Raw genomic sequence first — 24954 nt, 5'->3', positions numbered from 1 at the left:
TCGTACTTGTGATTTCATGAGAAGATCGCATTGTATTGTGGGAAAGGGGGGGGGAGTGGCAATGGTTACAGATAATACTAGTAGTAAAAGTATACATTATTAATACACTAATAAGGAAAGAATAAAAATATACAAAAACAGAATATTAATAGAAAAAAACAATAAAACAACTCCTAAAAGAAAGATGCATATCAATCCCGAATTTGTTGTCTAATACGAGTAGTCTGACTGAATTCAATCGCAGAATTCCAGTGTCTGAGTGATATATAACAGGTAGATTTTTTCGTGAAAACACGGGAACCCTCTCTACTTGTCTGTATTGTATTTTACGTGAGAACAAGTTCTCCTGTCTTAGTTAGTAGTAATATAACCAAGTATAGTCCTTTGAGGAAATGTAAACCAATATGATTCGTGACATATTGTACTTTCATTGGTTGGTGTACGTTACTGTCACAATTCAAACTCGTAGGGTGCACAGCAAGTAAATAATACCGAATAAATTAATGCTTACACGACACAGTACAGAATTCACCCTGTCGTATGTTTCGGTGTTACTCACTTGTTGGAATAACTTGATCTCGATTCATAAGTTATTAACATTATAAGAATTATTAACCAAATATAAAATGTTCATTTCTCAAGAAAAGGAAGCAAGCTGTAATCTATTCCAATCATTCTGTAGTGTTGTTGTTGATTTTCCACGGGCTTGCTTTGACTGTTCATGCCGATAAATATTTGGATTTATTTATTTATTTATTTATTTATTTATTTATTTATTTATTTATTTATTTATTTATTTATTTATTTATTTATTTATTTATTTATTTATTTATTTAAGAACAACTAGCTTTCCCCCGATTGCAGTTCCGTTAAAAGAAAAACTAAACACAAAAAATTAAACCGAAAATCTAACGAACAAATGCAGACATTTGTGATAGATGTAATGTGGTGTAGGAGCGATTAAAATTGCTACTAAAATATCAAAAGACTGGGTGACTAAAATTGTATTTAAAAACGTCGCTGGTCTCTGTAAACAAACCACGAAGTGAATGTTATCATCTCAGCGACAAAAATACATGCCCGCTGTCACGCAATTCGTATTTAGAGTGTATTGACCTCAACGAAACTCGCCCGAACACTTCCGAGACCTCGAATCGTCTTTACCCAGAAACCATTGCGCATACATTCAAAATGGCGGCTTTCCTCGTAGGGTTATGCTCGTTCACTCCATAATTTCGTCGAAAACGGTGAGTAAGGGTAAGTTATGTTGCAAATTATCATAAAATGTTGTTGCTGCAATTCTTGAGGAAGTAACTGTCACTTGTATTTTAAGGATTGGTGTATACCCGAAAAAAACAGTACAAGAGTGGGACGGGTAGTCCTGTTGACGTTAGTTTTGATTCAACTTTTCGTACCGTGCTAGTTCAGACCAGTGCCGATTTTATTGGTGACCAGACCTGTCTTAGATTCTAAATGAGTGTTGATTTATGATTTTATGATAGTGCCTTTATTAGTGCCTAATTGTATGTCGGATAGTGTAGTTTGCAGTCCCATCTCGATCATCGTGGCATATATTCATACATGTCTGTACACCCGAGATCAGGCTACACTACACAAGTAACACCAACTGTTTTAAAAATGCCTACAATAACATTTATTCTTTCGTCGGAAATTAACAAAACGAATTGTACAATCTGTTTTATTTCTCTTTACTTACACAGTTCTCCACCAACTATTGTATTGTCGACAATTGCCGTTTTGATAAATCTTTGAGAACAACTATCAGAAGTAACTATTTTATTGTTACAATGTTATAGATTTATACTTGATCTTTTCCATGATGTTGGCAATGACTTTTTCAATTCGTCCTGAGATGATACTGTTAGATTTGTCAGTCTTTTTAGTCTGTTGTGCAACATATGACTAAACATGTACACGTATGTGCAAATTTTCTTGGTCCTGTTTGACTGTGAATGTTCAAATTTGAACTATTTTCAGTGTGCCCAATCATCATCACTTTCATGTACAACTTACAAGTGAGTGGCAATTGAGTCAATGTTTCAAACCACAGATGCTGGCTATATAAAACATTACAATGAAAACTATAAATTCACGGTCTTTATTAAATAATTCGCCCATCCTGTTGAATTTCACACACTATTTATTAAATAATTTATTTGGGATGTTGCAAACCAAGTTTTCAATTCAATTGTCTTTCAACTTTTTATTCATATTATGACATGGAAATCATTTATATCAAGAGAAATAAAAAACAAATGTGTTGACAAACTTGACATACATTAATGTATAATGTTTTTACACAATGTGAAATTCAGTCTTTTTACTAATGACATATGCATAACTATGTGCATGTGGCAAGAAAAATAATGCTTCAAAACAATTCATACAGATAATAATATTTTCACGGTAAATGTAGATAAAAAACATCTAATGACTACTTTAGTGAAGGGTCAATCAAGGGTCAAAGAGTTCATAAATGGCCTGATGCATGAATTCACATCTTTAATTGGTTAACTGTTTGATCCTCAAGTTATAATTTCTTGTGTGCAGTAGGCTGTGCAGTTTTTGTTTGCCAGAAGCTCTCAGTTGCTTTATATCATTTTGAAGTTGAGATTCTGTCTACATGTAACAGTGAACATATATAATTTTTTTTTTTTCAAGACACAATCGTACATGTAGCAATGATGTCCCCATGCTGGGTGATTGTAAACATGAATCACTTCTAATAAAGAGTGAAACCCCCCAAAATGAGTCATAGTAAACATCAAGAATATTAAATTCACTTCACACAGAAACTTTTCTGTCATCACTAGTCAGTAAATGGAAACATTAATTTGAATACTTAATTTCGTTTACAGTAATCTCACAATGAAGTATTGCACGATTTGGGGGTAATCTGTACAGCACGACAGCTTTTATGCTGGTTATAACTGTACAAATTTATCATTTGTTGTCATGGAACAATTTAATTTTGCGTTACATGCTTCCTTGTTTGGTATTTTCAACTATGTATACTCTCAACAGTGTTTGAATTGTGGACTTGATGATGAAAGTCTTACATGTTTTCCCAGGTGAGATTTTAGATTACTGTAAAATCTGTATTAGAAGCCGCAGCTTCTATTAAAATAGTTTAATGCAACAGAGGGTATGCGGCTTCTATTAGAGCATCTACACATATGAGAGATGATAATATTTTTAATTCTCAATTATTCAAAAAGAATGGGTGCAACTTCTATTAGAGATGTGGCTTCTAATACAGATTTTACAGTATTAACTGATGTACTTCTGTGCAGTAGAGAAATTGGTCTCTTGCTATATAGATAAAAATGAGAACTATATTGCTATCTTAAATTCATGTTGCGTGTTTAATTGGATAATTGCTTGACCTCTAAGTCATAATATGCAGTAAGATGTACAGTTTTTGCTCACCAGAAGCTTTCAGTTGCATAATTTTGAACTTTGTATATTGCATCTAACTGAACTTTTATTATATTTAATAAAAAAAATTTAAACTTCATTGTAATCTTCAATTCATAGTATGCATGGAATTCTATCTGCATACATGTACACCTCTCAGTTTCTACAACTTGTGTGGTGTTGTTTATATCCTGGTGGAATGGGTCAAGGCCACCAGTTGTTTCTAGAGGCTTGTCATCACAATGGGTAATATGAATCAGGGTACTGGACCATCACTGATGTTTTTAAGGTCATGTCCTGCCATATACTATTGTTGTATTACTGGTGTCTCTCTTGTTCATATGGTAATTACGTTAATCCAGCTTTGCTCAAGTTTATGGTGCAACTTGGTATATAAGACAGAGGCATTATTTTTAGAGATTAATACATGGCCAGGAGTTGTATGTACTTTGTTCTCTAAAGAAAAAAGTACATCCTGTAAATTACATGCATGTCCGGTTATTTAAAAAATGCGAATCTCATAAATAATTACAACAAGCGTAAATATGGTGGTAATTTTTAACCATACTATATTTCTTTCTTTTTTGTACTTGTTCAATCAAGCAATAATTGTTGACATTTTTGGGCAATATAATAATATACATATTCATTTGTTGAAACCTGGCAGCATATTTTGAGTATACAACTGTACTGGTCAATATAACAACCTAAACTGCCCGAAAATTCAACACATACTGTAAAATTCTGCTTCGAATTTATTTTTGCTATTTTTGCTGAAGGGATGATTCAGTGAAAATAAAATTCAACAAATTTACTTTTTTTTTTCTATATTTCACATTTTACTCATCAAAAATCAGTGAAAAATAAATTCCATACAAAACTCCCAAAAAGCCTTTTCAGCGAAAATTAATTCCAGGTAAAATAAAGTATTGCAATTCAAAACTTTGAAATCAGATATATACAAAATACAGTTGACTGTGGTACTGAAATTCAGTTTAAGACTCCAATAAACACATACATGTAGTCACATATTTAAGTCCTGTTAGGCTGACGTAATATGTTCATCCTTTTTTTTTACTGTAAACAAAAATAAGCAGCCCAACCAGCAGTATTTCAATGTAGCATACTGTTTTGCCAACAGCTTGCAATATTGCTGCTTTCTTAGTAAAAAACAGTTAGCTGTATCACAATACTGCTGTTTGTGTTGCCTTTTCGTTCACAGTAAGTCAGCGTAATTATTATGCAATATTTACACTAGTGATGATACTTCCTTTCCTAGAAGCATGTATTTAAAGGTAGTTGTCACGCCACGCATGCACAAGATATATGGGTCTTGTATAAACAAAGATGGCGACTTTGACTGTTGGGCTGATCAACAAGTACAAACTCAGTGGATACCAAGCTTTTTTTAGTTTTTTTTTTAGGCGATTGGAAGGTATCTAAGGAGTCTCCAGTGGTAATTAGTGCAATTCGAGCCCAAGTCAAACTCGTATTTCCATTAGAAGAACGCATTGAATTGTGGGATAATCAATAATCATCAACACAACTGTTGCACATGCACAGCACGAAGACTACACCCTTCAAAGCAAAGAACAGATGAGAACACAATATAATTTATGTAGATGTTTTCACAAACTTATTTATTATAATAATAATCTTTAGTGAATTCATAGTCCAGTGTGGGGTCTTGGTAGAGAGAACAGGAAAAAAAAAGATAAAAAAAAATAGTTTTATTAGTTTGACCTTAATTTCATAGTCATATAGAAACTCAACATCTTATGTTTGAACATTTAGATCATTGTATATTCATGATGTACATTTACCAAGTCATAATTTAAATAATAGTCAAAACTGATACTGGTCAATAAGATGTATTTGGTGTTTGGACAGACGAACCACACCACATGATAGTCGATAACATAAACAGAAATATAATTTTGTAACATAATTTAAATTTATTTTATTTTAAACAGTAAAATGTAATAAAGATGTTAATACAATGTTATGTAAAAATAGGCATCACAAAATATATTTTTGTTGTTACTGGTTTGTTTTAATGAGTAATATTGTGACAGATAAGTGTGTTCAGTTTTAGGTGATGTAATAACTTAAAAATACTAAAATAGCTTCACTTCATGTCTTGCTTTCACTGAGTTGATTACTGTGTGTTGTCTGGACATTCCAAACACTACATTATTTTAAACCTGAAAACTGATATATAAGTACCGTACATGTATTGTGTAGCACCATAATCTGTAAAATTAGTTGGACCTCCTAATTTTGCTGAAACAATAATTATTTTTTCCAGCAATTCAACCGCTACATTCAGTGTTTCTGATTGTTTTGTTTCCTCGTTTTCCTGCTTTTTTATGTTGGCTGGTTGAATTCTTCTAAAAGTAAATTACCACTGATTAAAATCCACTCAATGAACCACTAAAAAATGTAATAATTTAAAATGTCAAAAATAATTAATCATGTATGTATTCAATCCTTTTCATAACTGCTGGCACTTGAGGTGATGGTCATTCTTCCATGGAAGGATTATGGTATGCATTCTACAAACTACTTTGTTGTTGTAGGAATTCATTATTTCAATGTTTGAATATTTTCTTTCAGGAAGCTGTACATTAAATGTGAAACTATGAGTCATAAAGGACCACCAAGTACATCGCCCTCTAGTGGTGGCAATGAGAGGCTATGCGATAAACTGAATGCTCTTAGTACTAAAGCTGCAAATGATCCAAATTTTGCACCAAAGCAACAATCCTCAGGTAAATGACATGTTCATATATTGCCGATATAATCTGCTAATTCAAATTCACCTCAGTACAGTGTTCTCCCCAGAAAAATGTCTCAAAGTGGCGGCTAATTTGCATATAATTTACATAATCATTAGCATATGTCTGGAGATAAAGAAAACAATAAAGACAGGCTTGCATGGATGAAATTGTGTCTTTATTTTTTAACAAATTTATGAACAAGATTAAATAAATCTGCTCCTGTGTGCTTTCTATGTAATGTTGATTTTTCTGACTTTCATGGAAGCCCAGTGGTCTGCAGCTTTTGAGAACACTGTGATTTTCTTTGCTTTCCACTTCTAATGACATGGCCTTCTTGTGCATCTCTGAGTGTGTATGTTTATCGATAGCATATTTCGTAATATTTATACATGGCATAGAATTCCATGCCAAAGAACTATTTATGGGTGATTTTAAGTTTAATTTTCCACATATGTGACACAGCATTAATAAAATATAAGAAATAGAGGCGAATCAATACTTGTTTTTAAAAAATATCGTCACGATCAACATCAAAATAAACAAATTGTCGCCATTTTAAAAAGACACTAAACTTTATTAAAATCTAAAAAATTCCCACGATAAAATTTACCCGACTATTTCAAAACAGAATACTAGAATTTTGATAAATCGTAGACAACAATTTTTGAACTTCCAAAAAATGTTTCGACGATCGGCAAAAAATGTAGCCATACAAAAGTTTACTAAACTAGGTCAAATTATGCTTCCAAGTAAAATGCTGTTTCTCTTAGCCACGTACATTTTGTTGTCCTTTGTGCTTCAAATCAAGACTTTCTTTTCTTTGCACCTTTCGTCATCTTAGACTCGTGTAGTACCACGGCCGACAGGGGTACCGGTGACCGCGTTGCTGGTGGGTTTATCGCTCAGAACCAGAGGCCCAGCAGGGCGTTCTACGCGGAACCACAGCGTAATATTTCTGCTGCTTGACATTGTTGCTGCTTCAAGCCGAATATGAAAAAATGCTCGCGATTACCCTCATTAAATAGGCCGAAAGTGTTTATTGTCGAAGTACGAAGCTGTATTAGTCCATTGTCTTTGCGTAATCACTGACATGTTTCCATTCACACCTGATTTGGCTAACAGTACTGGACGCTGATGACGCTGACTAACAGATTCGCATGTGTATTTACAAGCTAAAACGAAGAGTAACAGGAAATGCCACAGAGTAGCGGGCAATCTCTCAGAGTAGCGGGCAATCTCTCAGAGTAGCGGGCAATCTCTCAGAGTAGCGGGCAATCCCTCAGAGTAGCGGGCAATCTCTTAGAGTAGCGGGCAATCTCTTAGAGTAGCGGGCAATCTCTCAGAGTAGCGGGCAATCTCTTAGAGTAGCGGGAAATCTCTCAGAGTAGCGGGCAATCTCTCAGAGTAGCGGGCAATCCCTCAGAGTAGCGGGCAATCTCTTAGAGTAGCGGGCAATCTCTTAGAGTAGCGGGCAATCTCTTAGAGTAGCGGGCAATCTCTTAGAGTAGCGGGCAATCTCTCAGAGTAGCGGGCAATCTCTTAGAGTAGCGGGAAATCTCTCAGAGTAGCGGGCAATCTCTCAGAGTAGCGGGCAATCCCTCAGAGTAGCGGGCAATCTCTTAGAGTAGCGGGCAATCTCTTAGAGTAGCGGGCAATCTCTCAGAGTAGCGGGCAATCTCTCAGAGTAGCGGGCAATCTCTCAGAGTAGCGGGCAATCCCTCAGAGTAGCGGGCAATCTCTTAGAGTAGCGGGCAATCTCTTAGAGTAGCGGGCAATCTCTTAGAGTAGCGGGCAATCTCTCAGAGTAGCGGGCAATCTCTTAGAGTAGCGGGAAATCTCTCAGAGTAGCGGGCAATCTCTCAGAGTAGCGGGCAATCCCTCAGAGTAGCGGGCAATCTCTTAGAGTAGCGGGCAATCTCTCAGAGTAGCGGGCAATCTCTTAGAGTAGCGGGAAATCTCTCAGAGTAGCGGGCAATCTCTCAGAGTAGCGGGCAATCCCTCAGAGTAGCGGGCAATCTCTTAGAGTAGCGGGCAATCTCTTAGAGTAGCGGGCAATCTCTCAGAGTAGCGGGCAATCTCTCAGAGTAGCGGGCAATCTCTTAGAGTAGCGGGCAATCTCTTAGAGTAGCGGGAAATCTCTCAGAGTAGCGGGAAATCTCTCAGAGTAGCGGGCAATCCCTCAGAGTAGCGGGCAATCTCTCAGAGTAGCGGGCAATCTCTTAGAGTAGCGGGCAATCTCTTAGAGTAGCGGGCAATCTCTTAGAGTAGCGGGCAATCTCTCAGAGTAGCGGGCAATCTCTTAGAGTAGCGGGCAATCTCTCAGAGTAGCGGGCAATCTCTCAGAGTAGCGGGCAATCTCTTAGAGTAGCGGGCAATCTCTTAGAGTAGCGGGCAATCTCTTAGAGTAGCGGGCAATCCCTCAGAGTAGCGGGCAATCTCTCAGAGTAGCGGGAAATCTCTCAGAGTAGCGGGCAATCTCTCAGAGTAGCGGCATAAATAATAGAGTAGCGGCCCTGCTATGCTAAAACGCTTTGGGGAGAACACTGCAGTATATAGGCAATAGAACTTATTGTTTTTCTGGCAAATTTGTGAACTTAAACTCAGTAAATATGCTCAAAATAGTGAATTTAAGTACCAGTAAAAACAAATTATTTTACAATATTACCGGTATGCGTCGGGTTAGGCTGTATAATTATTAATATTCATTACTTTATTCCTATGCATTTGTTCAGCACTATCAATGTATTAAATATTTGATTTGACATTGCTTTAGGTCCACGTAATCGTGTGCGATCCTCCATGACAGATGAAGGCCCAGCAAAGAACCAATTATGTGGTGGAGCTACGGCGGCAGTCAGTACATCGTGTTCCACTACCTCATCCTATGCATCTAATCTGTGTCAAACACACAGTCATTATAGTAATATACTATCTGATAGAGTAACACTTATAGTTGACAATACTAGATTTGTTGTGAATCCTGCAATTTTTACTGCACAGCAACATACAATGTTAGGAAGGTAAGTTTATATCGCATTACTCAGTATGTCAGTAGCATGAGTTGTCAAAAATTGCGCTAACTGTGGAGTCTTCTGCCTGGGTGTTGACTGTACCGAGTTTTATATAAGAAAGAGTCCCATTTGTAAAAAAGGATACAGAGTGTATTGGTAATTCCTCTTCACTTTCTCATCAGAACTAAAACGCTAACACAGTCCCTGGTGATGACTTCCTTATTTTATTAGGCTGTGCTAGCTACATATACAAACAGTTTAATAAAACAGAAAGCCTAGTATTGTTGATTACTGTAGAATTCTGAACCCAAAATGTCTTTTTTTCCCAGGATGTTTTCCTCCCTAGAGAACAATTGGACTAGACCTAATGACAAGGGAGAATATGAAGTAGCACAAGGCATTTCAGCAGCAGTCTTTTCAGCAATACTTGTAAGTTATTATGACAGATTTTCTCTAGAGCGTACATTCAACAAAAATTATTGTCAATTACATATAACCAGTAATTCATGAGCATTTGGCTTTGGGTTGTGTTTAAAAGTGCTGTAAAATTTAGTCATTAGGGAAAAGTGAAAAGTCTTAACTTGATTGTAAAATAGGCATCACAAACAAAACAAAAAATATTCATGGTTACATAAAATATCTGTCTAAAAACTGTGTATTGAATTTCTGCCGACTGAATCAACATTGATATATAATATTCTATTATTTATAACTTTTTATGTTGCTGTATTTTGTAGGATTACTATAAACATGGCTATATACGATGTCCTCCCAGTGTCTCAGTGCCTGAATTGAGAGAAGCATGTGATTACCTTTTAATACCTTTTGATGCAACTACTGTTAAATGTCAAAACCTCAGTAAGTAATAAGTTATCAACATTATTTCTGAGCTAAGTGGTCTACATTATTTCTGACCTAAATGATCTACATTATTTCTCACCTAAGTGGTCTCTATTATTTCTGACCTAAGTGGTCTCTATTATTTCTGACCTAAGTGGTCTCTATTATTTCTGACCTAAGTGGTCTCTATTATTTCTGACCTAAGTGGTCCACATTATTTCTGACCTAAGTGGTCTACATTTCTTCTGACCTAAGTGGTCTACATCATTTCTGACCTAAGTGGTCTTTATTATTTCTCACCTAAGTGGTCTACATTTCTTCTGACCTAAGTGGTCTACATCATTTCTGACCTAAGTGGTCTACATCATTTCTGACCTAAGTGGTCTACATCATTTCTGACCTAAGTGGTCTTTGTTATTTCTCCCCTAAGTGGTCTACATTATTTCTGACCTAAGTGGTCTACATCATTTCTGACCTAAGTGGTCTTTGTTATTTCTCCCCTAAGTGGTCTACATTATTTCTGACCTAAGTGGTCTACATTTCTTCTGACCTAAGTGGTCTACATCATTTCTGACCTAAGTGGTCTTTGTTATTTCTCACTTAAGTGGTCTACATTTCTTCTGACCTAAGTGGTCTACATCATTTCTGACCTAAGTGGTCTTTGTTATTTCTCCCCTAAGTGGTCTACATTATTTCTGACCTAAGTGGTCTACATTATTTATCTATTACCCAAGCGGTCTACATTATTTATTTATGACCTAAGTGGTCTACTTTATTATGGCCTAAATGGTCTACATTATTTCTGACCTAAGTGGTCTACTTTATTATGACCTAAGTGGTCAACATTATTTATCTATTACCTAAGTGGTCTACATTATTTATTTATGACCTAAGTGGTCTACTTTATTTATGACCCAAGTGGTCACATTATTTTAAACCTAAACTAGTATATAGTGAATATTATTCCTAACTTAAGAGGTCTACCAACTAGTATTTAACTATGCATTATTTCTGTTTTCAGGATGCCTATTACATGAACTTTCAAATGATGGTGCAAGAGCTCAGTTTGAAAAGTACTTAGAAGAACTTATTTTACCATGTATGGTAGCCAGTGCTAAGGTACTGTGCAGCGCGTGTTCGAATTTCATGTAAATAAACAATGTATTTTACACATGTTGTATACGTCGCTATGAGTCACATATCGAACAGGACGCGGCATGACAACTACCACCCTTTAAAAATATTTACAGTCGAAGTATTCATCATTATTATCTTTATTGTTGAGCATGGGCACTAAGGCGGCCAAGTATGGTAGTAATTAATTAAAATAGAATCACTTCACTGGATACAGACGTAGAAACATCGCTTAATTATGACTATGTACAAGCAGGAGTAAAGGTATAAAAAGTTCCAAACACAAAAAACAGCAACGTTGTCAGTTGATTGCTGTCTAGTATGCTGCTATGTACGTCTCAAGATTATTACATGATTGGAACAACAAAGCAATTTTATGAAGCTGCACTGCTCAGCTAAATTCATGCTTTTATGATAAACACTAGACACACTAGCGACTGTGACCTGTCATGATTGTCATCGCAAACATTTTGTTAGATAACTTTGCTATTTATCATACAGCAATTTATACAATTGAATGAAATTAATGAATGAAATTAATTATAAAATAAATTATAAAATAATTGCATCATGATCTTCTATTTACATTCAACATGTCAGTGACCCCAATATAAGTTTTAATTCTCCTGTTGAGATTGGTTTCACCCAACTTGTTCTAATCATGTAAAGATCTCCAGACATGCTGAGCAAACCAGCAAACTTAGCTGGTAATGTTGTTGTTTTGCTGTCCGAAACATCATAGCAGTGCTAGTAATGTACACTCAGGTTGATATAATCACTGTACGTCCATACTTTACAGTATTTTTGTCATAACCTTGTAATATTATAAGGTTATTACGCGAATAATTTGCATTTCCTAATATTGTAGGATGAAAATACCCCGTAAAATACTGCAAAATTACTTATGGTGTTTCGGTGACAGATGTATAATAATATCAGTTCAGAGTGTTTAACAGTGGATAGACTGATGTAACTAATTATATGTGATCTATGCTTACAGAAAGGTGAACGTGAGTGCCATATAGTAGTATTAATAGAAGAAGATATTGTGGATTGGGATGAAGAATTCCCACCACCGATGGGAGAAGAATATTCTCAAAGTAAGTCTTCAGTTCACTTAGTAAAATAATGATATTTAGCTACTTGAATTTTGATGAAATAGGATTACTGCTTTGAGAGGAACAGCTTCAGAAGGGAAAAACATTTATAGTTCCTTCTCGAAAGAAAAAAGCATGCATCATCTGACAAGACATTTCATTTTTCTAGGGTCCACAATCCCCAGTAAACTCAACCACCAAATTCACTGGCCTGATGCCTCACCAAAACAATAAATTATGTGCATCGTCCAAATTGCTTGGTTTCATGAATTTGTAAACATCCTCCTCCCATCCGCCCACCCCACCCCATAAACTGTGCATGATTCTTCCATGATGTTACATTTTCGACTTTTAAATAAATAGATCTAATTGCATGTGTCCAATCAGACTTGCCCCCAGCATACATGTGTACATAGCAATAGATATAAAACAAAATGTGGGATGTCCCACTGCCAAAGCAAGCATACTTCCAAGGTATTTAGACCTATTTAATAAGATGTTTATTACTATATTTTTAGCTCCGCTGTCGACTTTGTCGAGCGGAGCTTATCATATGAGTGATTGTCTGTCGTCGTCCGTGTCAATGTTTTACTTTTTCGACTTCTTCTTGAAAACTACAAGCCTGAATGCTTTGATACTTGGTGTATATGTACCTTGGGTAGACCTCTCTCAGATTTGTTCATTTCATGATGATATCTTCAATTCTCTAATTTTGGTGAATATTTTTGCCATTTTTAGTAAAAAGTGATATTTTCGACTTCTTGTTGAAAACCGCAAGTGCAATTGCTTTGATATTACATATATAGGTACTACATGTGGACCTCTCTCAGATTTGTTCATTTTGTAATGATATCTTTAATTCTCTAATTTTGGTGAATATTTTTGTCATTTTTGGTAAAAAGTGATATTTTCGACTTCTTGTTGAAAACCGCAAGTCCAATTGCTTTGATATTACATATATAAGTACTACATGTGGACCTCTCTCAGATTTGTTCATTTTGTAATGATATCTTCAATTCTCTAATTTTGGTGAATATTTTTTGTAATTTTTGGTAAAAAGTGATATTTTCGACTTCTTGTTGAAAACCGCAAGTCCAATTGCTTTGATATTACATATATAAGTACTACATGTGGACCTCTCTCAGATTTGTTCATTTTGTAATGATATCTTTAATTCTCTAATTTTGGTGAATATTTTTGTAATTTTTGGTAAAAAGTGATATTTTCGACTTCTTGTTGAAAACCGCAAGTCCAATTGCTTTGATATTACATATATAGGTACTACATGTGGACCTCTCTCAGATTTGTTCATTTTGTAATGATATCTTTAATTCTCTAATTTCGGTGAATATTTTTGTAATTTTTGGTAAAAAGTGATATTTTCGACTTCTTGTTGAAAACCGCAAGTCCAATTGCTTTGATATTACATATATAGGTACTACATGTGGACCTCTCTCAGATTTGTTCATTTCATAATGATATCTTTAATTCTCTAATTTTGATGAATATTTTTGTAATTTTTGGTAAAAAGTGATATTTTCGACTTCTTGTTGAAAACCGCAAGTCCAATTGCTTTGATATATTATACATATAGGTACTACATGTGGACCTCTCTCAGATTTGTTCATTTTCTAATGATATCTTCTGTTCTTTAATTGCCATGTGCATTGCTAACAGCGGAGCTATCTCAGCCGACAGGCTGCTTGTTTTTAAAAGTCTTATTTCTATTATATGCTATAGCATTTTGAGTGTGTTTTTTTACCTGGTACAAATCATGGTTTTTGAGAAAATCATGCTACGAAATTCCAAAATTTGTATTAATTTTAGCATTATATCTTAAAAAATATATAGTATTCCTCAGAAGCTCCTAATAATTTGTGACAGTCAGAATTACCAGTAACCATCTTATAACAACATTCTATTTTTAGCTCCGCTGTCGACTTTGTCGAGCGGAGCTTATCATATGAGTGATTGTCCGTCGTCGTCCGTGTCAATGTTTTACTTTTTCGACTTCTTCTTGAAAACTACAAGCCTGAATGCTTTGATACTTGGTGTATATGTACCTTGGGTAGACCTCTCTTAGGTTTGTTCATTTCATATTGATATCTTCAATTCTCTAATGTTGGTGAATATTTTTGTCATTTTTGGTAAAAAGTGATATTTTCCACTTCTTGTTAAAAACCGCAAGTGCAAATGCTTTGATATTACATATATAGGTACTACATGTGGACCTCTCTCAGATTTGTTCATTTCGTGATGATATCTTCAATTCTCTATTTTTGGTGAATATTTTTGTCATTTTTGGTAAAAAGTGATATTTTCGACTTCTTGTTAAAAACCGCAAGTCCGATTGCTTTGATATTACATATATAGGTACTACATGTGGACCTCTCTCAGATTTGTTCATTTTGTGATGATATCTTCAATTCTCTAATTTTGGTGAATTTTTTTGTCATTTTTGGTAAAAAGTGATATTTTCGACTTCTTGTTAAAAACCGCAAGTCCGATTGCTTTGATATTACATATATAGGTACTACATGTGGACCTCTCTCAGATTTGTTCATTTTGTGATGATATCTTCAATTCTCTAATTTTGGTGAATATTTTTGTAATTTTTGGTAAAAAGTGATATTTTCGACTTCTTGTTAAAAACCAATAGATCAATTGCTTTGATATTACATATATAGATACTACATGTAGACCTTTCGCAGATTTGTTCATTTTGTGATGATATCTTCAGTTCTCTAATTTTGGTGAATATTTTTGTCATTTTTGGTAAAAAGTGATACTTCTTGTTGAAAACTGTAAGTCCGATTGCTTTGATATTACATATATAGGTACTACATGTGGACCTTTCTCAGATTTGTTCATTTTGTAATGATATCTTTAATTCTCTAATTTTGGTGAATATTTTTGTCATTTTTGGTAAAAAGTGATATTTTCGACTTCTTGTTAAAAACTGTAAGTCCGATTGCTTTGATACTATTCATATTGTTCATTTTCTAATGATGTCTTTAGTTCTTTAATTGAAATGTGCATTGCTAACAGCGGAGCTATCTCAGCCGATAGGCTGCTTGTTTTTACAATATGTCACCAAACAATATTTTCAGATATGACGAGATCTATTCTCCTTTGAAACCAATATTAAATGGCTCAAATGTCACCAAACAATGTTTTCAGATATGACGAGATCTATTCTCCTTTGAAACCAATATTAAATGGCTCAAATGTCACCAAACAATGTTTTCAGATATGACGAGATCTATTCTCCTTTGAAACCAATATTAAATGGCTCAAATGTCACCAAACAATGTTTTCAGATATGACGAGATCTATTCTCCTTTGAAACCAATATTAAATGGCTCAAATGTCACCAAACAATATTTTCAGACATGGCGAGATCTATTCTCCTTTGAAACCAATATTAAATGGCTCAAATGTCACCAAACAATATTTTCAGATATGACGAGATCTATTCTCCTTTGAAACCAATATTAAATGGCTCAAATGTCACCAAACAATGTTTTCAGATATGACGAGATCTATTCTCCTTTGAAACCAATATTAAATGGCTCAAATGTCACCAAACAATATTTTCAGACATGGCGAGATCTATTCTCCTTTTAAACCAATATTAAATGGCTCAAATGTCACCAAACAATATTTTCAGATATGACGAGATCTATTCTCCTTTGAAACCAATATTAAATGGCTCAAATGTCACCAAACAATATTTTCAGACATGGCGAGTTCTATTCTCCTTTGAAACCAATATTAAATGGCTCAAATGTCACCAAACAATATTTTCAGATATGACGAGATCTATTCTCCTTTGAAACCAATATTAAATGGCTCAAATGTCACCAAACAATATTTTCAGACATGGCGAGTTCTATTCTCCTTTGAAACCAATATTAAATGGCTCAAATGTCACCAAACAATATTTTCAGATGTGACGAGATCTATTCTCCTTTGAAACCAATATTAAATGGCTCAAATGTTACCAAACAATATTTTCAGATATGACGAGATCTATTCTCCTTTGAAACCAATATTAAATGGCTCAAATGTCACCAAACAATATTTTCAGACATGGCGAGTTCTATTCTCCTTTGAAACCAATATTAAATGGCTCAAATGTCACCAAACAATATTTTCAGATATGACGAGATCTATTCTCCTTTGAAACCAATATTAAATGGCTCAAATGTTACCAAACAATATTTTCAGATATGACTAGATCTATTCTCCTTTGAAACCAATATTAAATGGCTCAAATGTTACCAAACAATATTTTCAGATATGACTAGATCTATTCTCCTTTGAAACCAATATTAAATGGCTCAAATGTCACCAAACGATATTTTCAGATATGACGAGATCTATTCTCCTTTGAAACCAATATTAAATGGCTCTAATGTCACCAAACAATATTTTCAGACATGGCGAGTTATATTCTCCTTTGAAACCAATATTAAATGGCTCAAATATCGCTGTTTAATGGTCTGTCAATAATTATTTTACATGTGAAAAAGTTTTGTAAACAACAACATGAAATAAAGCCATAGAGTAAAATTCATGGAGATCTGAATATCTATTTTAATACTTGCAAACGACTTTACAGTTGTTGAATAGAATCTGTCAAGGTTTTGCATTTATCATGTCTTGTGTTTTCTTTTCAGTTATATACAGTACATTGATGTATAGGTTTTTCAAATATATTGAAAACCGAGAGGTAGCTAAACAGGTGCTGAAGGAGAGGGGTTTAAAAAAGATAAGATTAGGCATAGAAGGTAAGATCATTGTGATACTGATTCAGTTAAAGCGTGGTAGTCGTCGCACCACGCATGTGCGAGATATATGGGCCTCATATAAATAAAGATGGCGACTTTGACTGTTACGCAGATCAACGAGTACAAACTGAGACGTTTGAAATTAGGTAATTTCTGGTGATCGGACGATATCGAAGGAGTCACCAGTGGTATTCAGTGCAAGTCGCGCCCATGTCAGACCTCTTACTTGTGATTTTCATTTGAAGAGCACATTGGATTGTGGAAAAATCAATTTTTATCAACACAAATGTCGCACATGCGCAGCACGGCGACCGCCGCGCTTTAACACATTGCCTGTTTAGAGTCTGTATAAAAAAAGGCATCATCAAGCAATGTGTAGCTACTGTATTTTTTGTCACATCTCTAGTAGTGTAAAATCTGTATGAGAAACCACGGCTTATATTAAAATGGTACAATGCAACAGAGGAAATGCAGCTTCTATTAGAGCATCTACACGTATGAGAAATGATGAATTTTTGGTTTTCAATTATTCAAAAATAATGGGTGTGGCTTCTATTAGGGATGTGGCTTATAATACAGATTTTTCGGTAGTACACATGAACCAAAAACTGCAGTTACTATATACTCCATCATTCAAATATAACCGTCTGGCCATAGACGTTTGTCTGTCATTTTCATAAGTGCATATGCTATCAATAGAGCAAAAACAGTATTGTACCATAAATGCATTAATTAATTATTCACAGGTTTTTATTTTAATTAAGTGAAACCTGTTAAATTAAAGTTTTGCCGATAATACAACTTTAAGCAAATTCAGTGAGACTCAAAAGGATTGGGGCAGCAAGTTAGCAAACCCGCTTGTTAGTCCCCGTTTGGACGCAGTCCGAAAACGGGGACTTATGTTTTGACCTCCGATGTTTTGACCTCCGTGCGTTTGTGTATTTTAGAAATGCCTGGACCAATCACAATCAAACTTCACACATACATCATACATGATATTATACATATGCACATCAATTTGTTTCACGATCTGATTCAAGATGGCTGAATGGCGGCCATTTTTGTGCTAAAAAATCCTAAAAATCAACCATTTCTTGGCTGTTTACAGATGGATGGTATATACATGGACTTGGTATATACATTAGACACTATGGACCCTTGATGGAAATAATAATAATGGACTTCTAGAGCCATATCTCTTAAATGCTTTGACTTATTATATTTAAATTTCATATATTCGTTATACATCATGTCATATATAAACATGTATTGAATGCTGTTCCAGGGCAATATCTCTCAATATGGACAAGTACTTGTTCGACAATCAGATACAAATGTCAATCATTTTAATGTTAAAAAATCATATTTCTGACATGGCTATATTCCAGCTATATTACTATAAACAAACTATATATCTTAAATTTGATAACTAACGGGGACTGTGCCATGCATGGCTTGTTATAGTATAGATTTAAAAAATTGAATTTGTAATATTATGTTGTAATAAGTTGTATTATCAATCTTACAGCATTATGAATTGTCAGCTCCAGCAAGTCTGGTAGATCTGCTTATTAATTTTGTCAGCAAATTAATGAGCAAGTTTGCTAACCCAATTACTTGCAGAAAAAATGATATAACGTTGATAATAATTGTTTATTATTGTTGCAGGTTATCCAACATATAAAGAAAAGATAAAGAAGAGGCCTGGAGGGAGACCTGAAGGTAATACACTGACCATTTTGTGTCATAGATAATAAATAATATACTGTTGAATAAATAATCTTTCTGTATTTATTTTAAGTTTTTGAATAATCCATGGCTTCTTATTCCCGTCATGTTACCAGCGTCCACACAGTGTTATATTGCAGAAATAACGCAATGAACATATAATAACGTATAAATATTGTATCTGGAGCACTGTTGCATTACTGGGACATTCAAGCAGTGCTTTATTTAGGAATTGGGCACACCATTTTCAATACCATTTACACCCCTCCCTCCCATCAACACAAACTGCTTGAACCAATCATAAAGATGACAGGGTATCTATCATCTTTGATGGCTTTTTAATTTCATTTATGAATTATCAAACCAATAAACTTAAGCTAACACACAACTTAATATAAAATAATAATGTCATTATTTTACAGTGATTTATAATTATGTACAGAGGCCTTTCCTTCACATGTCTTGGGAGAAAGAAGAAAACAAAAGTAGACATGTAGATTTCCAGTGTGTTCGAAGTAAGTCCATCACTAACCTGGTGACAGCCAGCGAAGCTGAAAACCAAGTTGTACAACCACCACATCCGGATCAAGAAGGAGCTGCCTTACTCGTTGCACCGGTTGAAATATATCCCGATGAACCTATCCCTGATCCTGAAAACTGAGGAGTCTCAATGACAGTTGTATAAAATAACTTATTTGGTGGCAAATTTGCATATGAAACATCATACATACACCTTATATTGGAAATTACATGCTTACCCATTGCAATTTGATCACACAATTGCAATTTATAAATAATAATGCTGTAATGTTTAGTCATTCTTATTCCAACAAAGCTAACATTTTCAAATCCATATGTAATTAAGGTATTACTGACAAAGTACATACATTATATGGAATGTCAATCCTTAATGTATAGTGGAAATATATCCATTTATGGTATTTTCTGTGACTGATAAGTTGACTCAAAAGCAGAACATACCATTCTAACGAAAGGGTATGAAGTATTAGTCCGAGGGACAGTATCCATGAGGCATAACAACCTGATGAATCATTATTTGAATTAAAATGGTCCATCCCATTATCATGGAGGGGTACAATCGTCAAGTCTGAAGAACATTTCCATCAAGGGATGATAACATTCCTGTTTAATCAGTATTTAAACTTATTTATTCATTTTAATATAGTAGGTAAAAATGGAGTAGTGTACCACAATTTAATCATATGTTGGATTAGTGTAGTACTGTAGACTGATATCACACACTGCAATCGGTTAGGATTTGATGCAACTAGTGTATTTGTGAGATATCTTCTGTTCTCAGAATTCTGAAGTTGTGCATAAACGAATAACAAAATCAGGACAGTAAACTAACAGTTATTATTTTTAACTTATAGTGTTTGAACAAACCAGCAAAATATAGTAATGACAACAAACAACCATTCACTTAAGAGTATGAGTAGGAGTATGTACTTGTTTACGTGATTGGCATGAGAGAGTTTGGCATAGTAATGACAACAAACAACCATTCGTATGAGTAGGAGTATGTACTTGTTTACGTGATTGGCATGAGAGAGATTGGCATAGTAATGACAACAAACAACCATTCGTATGAGTAGGAGTATGTACTTGTTTACGTGATTGGCATGAAAGAGATTGGCAAGAACTATTTATAAGTTAATGACAATGATCACTGCTGAGGTATTAATATACATATATGGCTTAATAAAACAACTTTACCACAGCAGATAGTGAGGTACCTGAAATATTGCAATTTAGGTTTCACGTTTTGAACATTTTAATGCCTACTAATAAATTCCTATTGCCTAAATGCCTTTCCTAATGCCTAAATTAAAATACAGTTTAGGTTTTCTCGTCGTCAGTTTATCTATGAACAGTTTTGAACCGAAATCAATGCCAAATGAGATTGTATGCAATATTGATAAATCACTTCCATGTTGCATAGCCATCAGTAGCAGCTGTAAATTTCTAAATATGTTCGGCTGGCACAATCAAGCATTCAAATCGATTAATAACAAACTTATGTCAAATGTTGCAGGTCAACTCATGCATGTAAAAAAATGACAGACATCGTTTCACTTTGAGGGTTTGAGTGCGGCCATTGAACTGGCATTTCGTAATGTTCCATATTTCGAATATTATAATCATGACCAAGTAGTAATCAACATTTGTAACACCTTGAAAACAAGTAAGTTATTCAACTGTGAAATAGCATGACTGGATTCCACTACCGGGATCATTATAATGCTATTACTAAGCATTTTTTTGTTGAAAATTGAACATTACAACAGTTCATGACACCCATTTTAGAATCAAATCCATGGCCTTTCACTCTCACTGATGCCTAGTGTACTTGTGGTAGTTCTGCTTTGTGCACAACATTTTTTGACACACATTTGCTGGTAAACATTACCCAAAATACTGAACTTGTTTGCATTTGTTTATGTATGTTGTGTTTCCTTTACAATATTTCCTAGTCCACCTGGCTGAATGATAGTTTGTTGCCTATATAAATCCAGTAGTATAATGAAAAAAAACGTTGATTTTGAAATCAGATCAATTGTGTATGACAGGATCACCTGTAGACTGGCAAGGTCGGAATTTCTTTTTTGTTTCACAAAAAGAAATAATTGTTTTAAGTCCTTCTAGCATGATCGCAAAAAAATTGTGACAGTGAAAGAAATCCCGACTAGAAGCATCTGCGGGCATTTGACTGCTATTAATTATTTATGATGTCAACAACTTTTAATTAGCATAACCACCGGAGTGATTTCGCTCCGGTTTTCACTTCAACGCAGGGGGTCGCCTGCAGATGCATCCAGCCGGGATTTCTTTCGAGGTCACGCTAGTTTTCGCGATCACGAAAAAAGAAGTCCTGACTTTGCAAGTCTAGATCGCCTGTAACTAACTGAAGTTTGTCTTGACTATAACTGACAGGTTCTATCCAGTATTATGTTATTTGAGTGCAGTTTGTTGATAAGCCACTGAGTGCGTTTTGATATTCTAAAATGATTTGTGCATTTAAAGATGATTTCACTTGTGTAGATCTGTTTATTTTTTTTATTTATCTTATTTAGTGGCATTATATTACTACCTCTAGCAGTGTTCCTTATTCAAGATGTCTTAAATCATACATATGATGTTGTCTGACTCACAACCAAGGTAATCACCAAAAAACAGAATTAACAGTAAAACTTAAGTAGTTATTCTAAAATCAAACTTAATTTCCAACTGATTTTTTTTTTTTTTTTAGATTACTTGCATTCAATATGCAAATGGCCTAATTTTTATCAATCTTGCCTTGTGTGAAAATGTTTACAGCAATTCTGAGAGCAAAATAGTGATTTTTTTTTTTTTTCAAACTCTAATATTTATCATTGTGCACTACAATTGGTTTTTATGTTACAATGCTCTTCACACGAATAACCTTGTATAGAGGAGGGATGTTGATTAGGTAGTGATAATTTGCATCAAGTATCTATCAAATTGCGAGTTTTTTCAGCTGTGTTAAGATATTTCATGAGTACAATGAGAATTCATTAAATAAGATATTAGGCCAGAAAGAAAATGTATGTTTCTGATAAGTTTATGCATCAGTTCAAAAGAGCCACCACTTTTGTGTGTTTTTTTATTTCTGGTTTCTGTTGAAATATTAAAAACAAAGAAAAACTGCCAAAATAAGTGCTCACCAAACCATTTTGTCAGGAACAGAAATGCTTTTTTTTTTTTAGCTTTTTAGCCTCATGATTATCTATTTAGGATAACTTCATAATTTGTTATCAAGTCATTATGCAATTATTTATTCATTGGCCCTTTTATAATAGTTTTTTTTTTTTTATGTTTTCTAAATGAAGTAGTATATTTGTGTTGTAGAGTGTAAGATTTATTGCTGTAACTCTGTGCCTACCGCTGTAAGCATTTGACATGAAGAGGTCATTTTATATTACACTTACTGCAAAATTTACCATTGCCAACAAATGCATGTATACTGTATTTTCTGTATTGAAAGTACTTGCAAGTGAACAATAGCATTAATTGTATACTGGATCATTCAAATATTGCATATTTTTATTACAGACTTGCCTCTGTCATTTAAGTAAGATCATAGAACAAATACGGTATATGGAAGACTTCTGTGTTCATACATGTGAAGTTTTGTTGCTTATTTTTAATCCCCATTCTTTTTTTATTTTCTTTACCATTTTTCTATGTTATAAATGAATGGAGAGGTAATGAGAAGCATCATGTGATTGTTAACCTGCGAGTAATGATATGGTTCTTCATTTGGTCTTAACTTAGGGACAATTTGAGAAAGAATATTGTTAATCAGTAACCAGATAAATCAAGTTATGAAAGAGTTAGTAGGGCACTGAAAAACAGCATTCACGTACATTGGTGCAAGCTGTTGAAAATGTCGATCCAGAATCTTAGTTGGTGACGTACGTACACAAGATCTGCAACACTGTCTAGGTAAAATCATTCAGGTATGTTTCCTAGACAAGTGGCACTTTTGTATAGTGTCTTGACCACGAATGGGTAGTGCATCTTGTGCATCTAGGGCGTAATTACGCTAAATATAATGACAATTTTGTATTTTCTCTGAAGTTTTTGTTGTATTTACTTTATACAATATTACCATATCTAGCATACATTGTGATTTCTTATTATGTAGGATTTACTGTAAAATACTTTATTTTCGCTGTGAAAATAATATCCAGCGAAAATATACCTTTTTCCTATATTTTAAATTCAACACATCGAAAATCGGTGAAAATTAACTCCATACAGAAAGATTTTCAGTGAGAATTAATTGAGAATAAAATAAAGTGAGAATAAAATAAAGTATTTTACAGTATGTACTAGTGAGGATTGCATTTTACATATGATGTGATGTCGTCAAATAGCAGAATAACACGTACACTTACTGTATCAAGCTTTAGAATAATAAGCAAAAAAGTCTTAATTCTGCACACCTGTTTGTATGTGCAATGGGGGCTATAACTTGGTGTGCTGCATTGGAATGTCCTAGCTTCAAAGGCTAATGTAGATTCACTTACAATGATACCTGGATGAAGTGATTTACACCAAGTGTTTTAACTTGTCAGTAATTTGATAATAAAAAACATAAAATGTTAAATGATATGTAGTTCACAGTCTCTGTAGCACTCTATATTCTTCCTTGATTTGGAGAATGTACTACTAATATAGTGAAACAATTTCCAAATTGACATTTACAATAAAGATTTTTTTTATCATCCCTGACTTCGTGTTGCATTTTCTGTAAAACCTTTAACAAACTTGATTTGGTTCCCGGACTTTTCAAAACTATGATAGCCATATGTCTAGTACAGTGGTTCAATCAACAATGCATTCACAACTTTCCAATAGCTAGTCATGGCCTGATATCTAGTACAGTGGTTCTATTCCAAGTTTAAGTACAGAGCATCCATGACTTTCCTATTGCTATTCATGGTCTGATATCTAGTACAGTGATTCTATTCCAAGTTTAAGTGCAGAGCATCCATGACTTTCCTATTGCTATTCATGGCCTGATATCTAGTACAGTGGTTCTATTCCAAGTTTAAGTGCAGAGCATTCATGACTTTCCCGTTGCTATTCATGGTCTGATATCTAGTACAGTGGTTCTATTCCAAGTTTAAGTGCAGAGCATCCATGACTTTCCCGTTGCTATTCATGGCCTGATATCTAGTACAGTGGTTCCATTCCAAGTTTAAGTGCAGAGCATCCATGACTTTCCTATTGCTATTCATGGTCTGATATCTAGTACAGTGGTTCTATTCCAAGTTTAAGTGCAGAGCATCCATGACTTTCCTATTGCTATTCATGGCCTGATATCTAGTACAGTGGTTCTATTCCAAGTTTAAGTGCAGAGCATCCATGACTTTCCTATTGCTATTCATGGCCTGATATCTAGTACAGTGGTTCTATTCCAAGTTTGTCCAGTGCAGAGCATTCATGACTTTCCTATTGCTATTCATGGTCTGATATCTAGTACAGTGGTTCTATTCCAAGTTTGTCCAGTGCAGAGCATTCATGACTTTCCTATTGCTATTCATGGTCTGATATCTAGTACAGTGATTCTATTCCAAGTTTA

The 24954-nt window shown here is 34.4% G+C and overlaps 1 protein-coding gene across 2 annotated transcripts; it reads left to right on the top strand.

Moving 5' to 3' along the window:
• The first annotated feature begins 1164 nt into the window (after positions 1-1164).
• On the top strand, positions 1165-24101 carry LOC100371046 (BTB/POZ domain-containing protein 10-like). 2 transcript variants are annotated; one of them, XM_002731341.4, is made up of 10 exons: positions 1165-1247; positions 6055-6209; positions 8992-9238; positions 9559-9658; positions 9967-10087; positions 11091-11188; positions 12204-12303; positions 16983-17093; positions 18762-18815; positions 19244-24101. In XM_002731341.4, exons 2-10 carry the CDS (start codon positions 6080-6082, stop codon positions 19480-19482), a joined length of 1200 nt encoding a protein of 399 aa, XP_002731387.1. In that variant the 5' UTR covers positions 1165-1247; positions 6055-6079; the 3' UTR covers positions 19483-24101. The 2 variants fall into 2 exon arrangements, with proteins under 2 accessions (XP_002731387.1, XP_006812295.1); XM_006812232.3 differs by having other exon boundaries at positions 1165-1257.
• The last annotated feature ends 853 nt before the right edge of the window (positions 24102-24954 follow it).

This window comes from Saccoglossus kowalevskii, chromosome 12 (assembly GCF_978046115.1).
Source record: "Saccoglossus kowalevskii chromosome 12, keSacKowa6.1, whole genome shotgun sequence".
Classification (NCBI taxonomy): Eukaryota; Metazoa; Hemichordata; class Enteropneusta; family Harrimaniidae; genus Saccoglossus; species Saccoglossus kowalevskii.
Note: the sequence above shows the minus strand (reverse complement) of the source record. Positions and strands in the feature narration are given on the sequence as shown.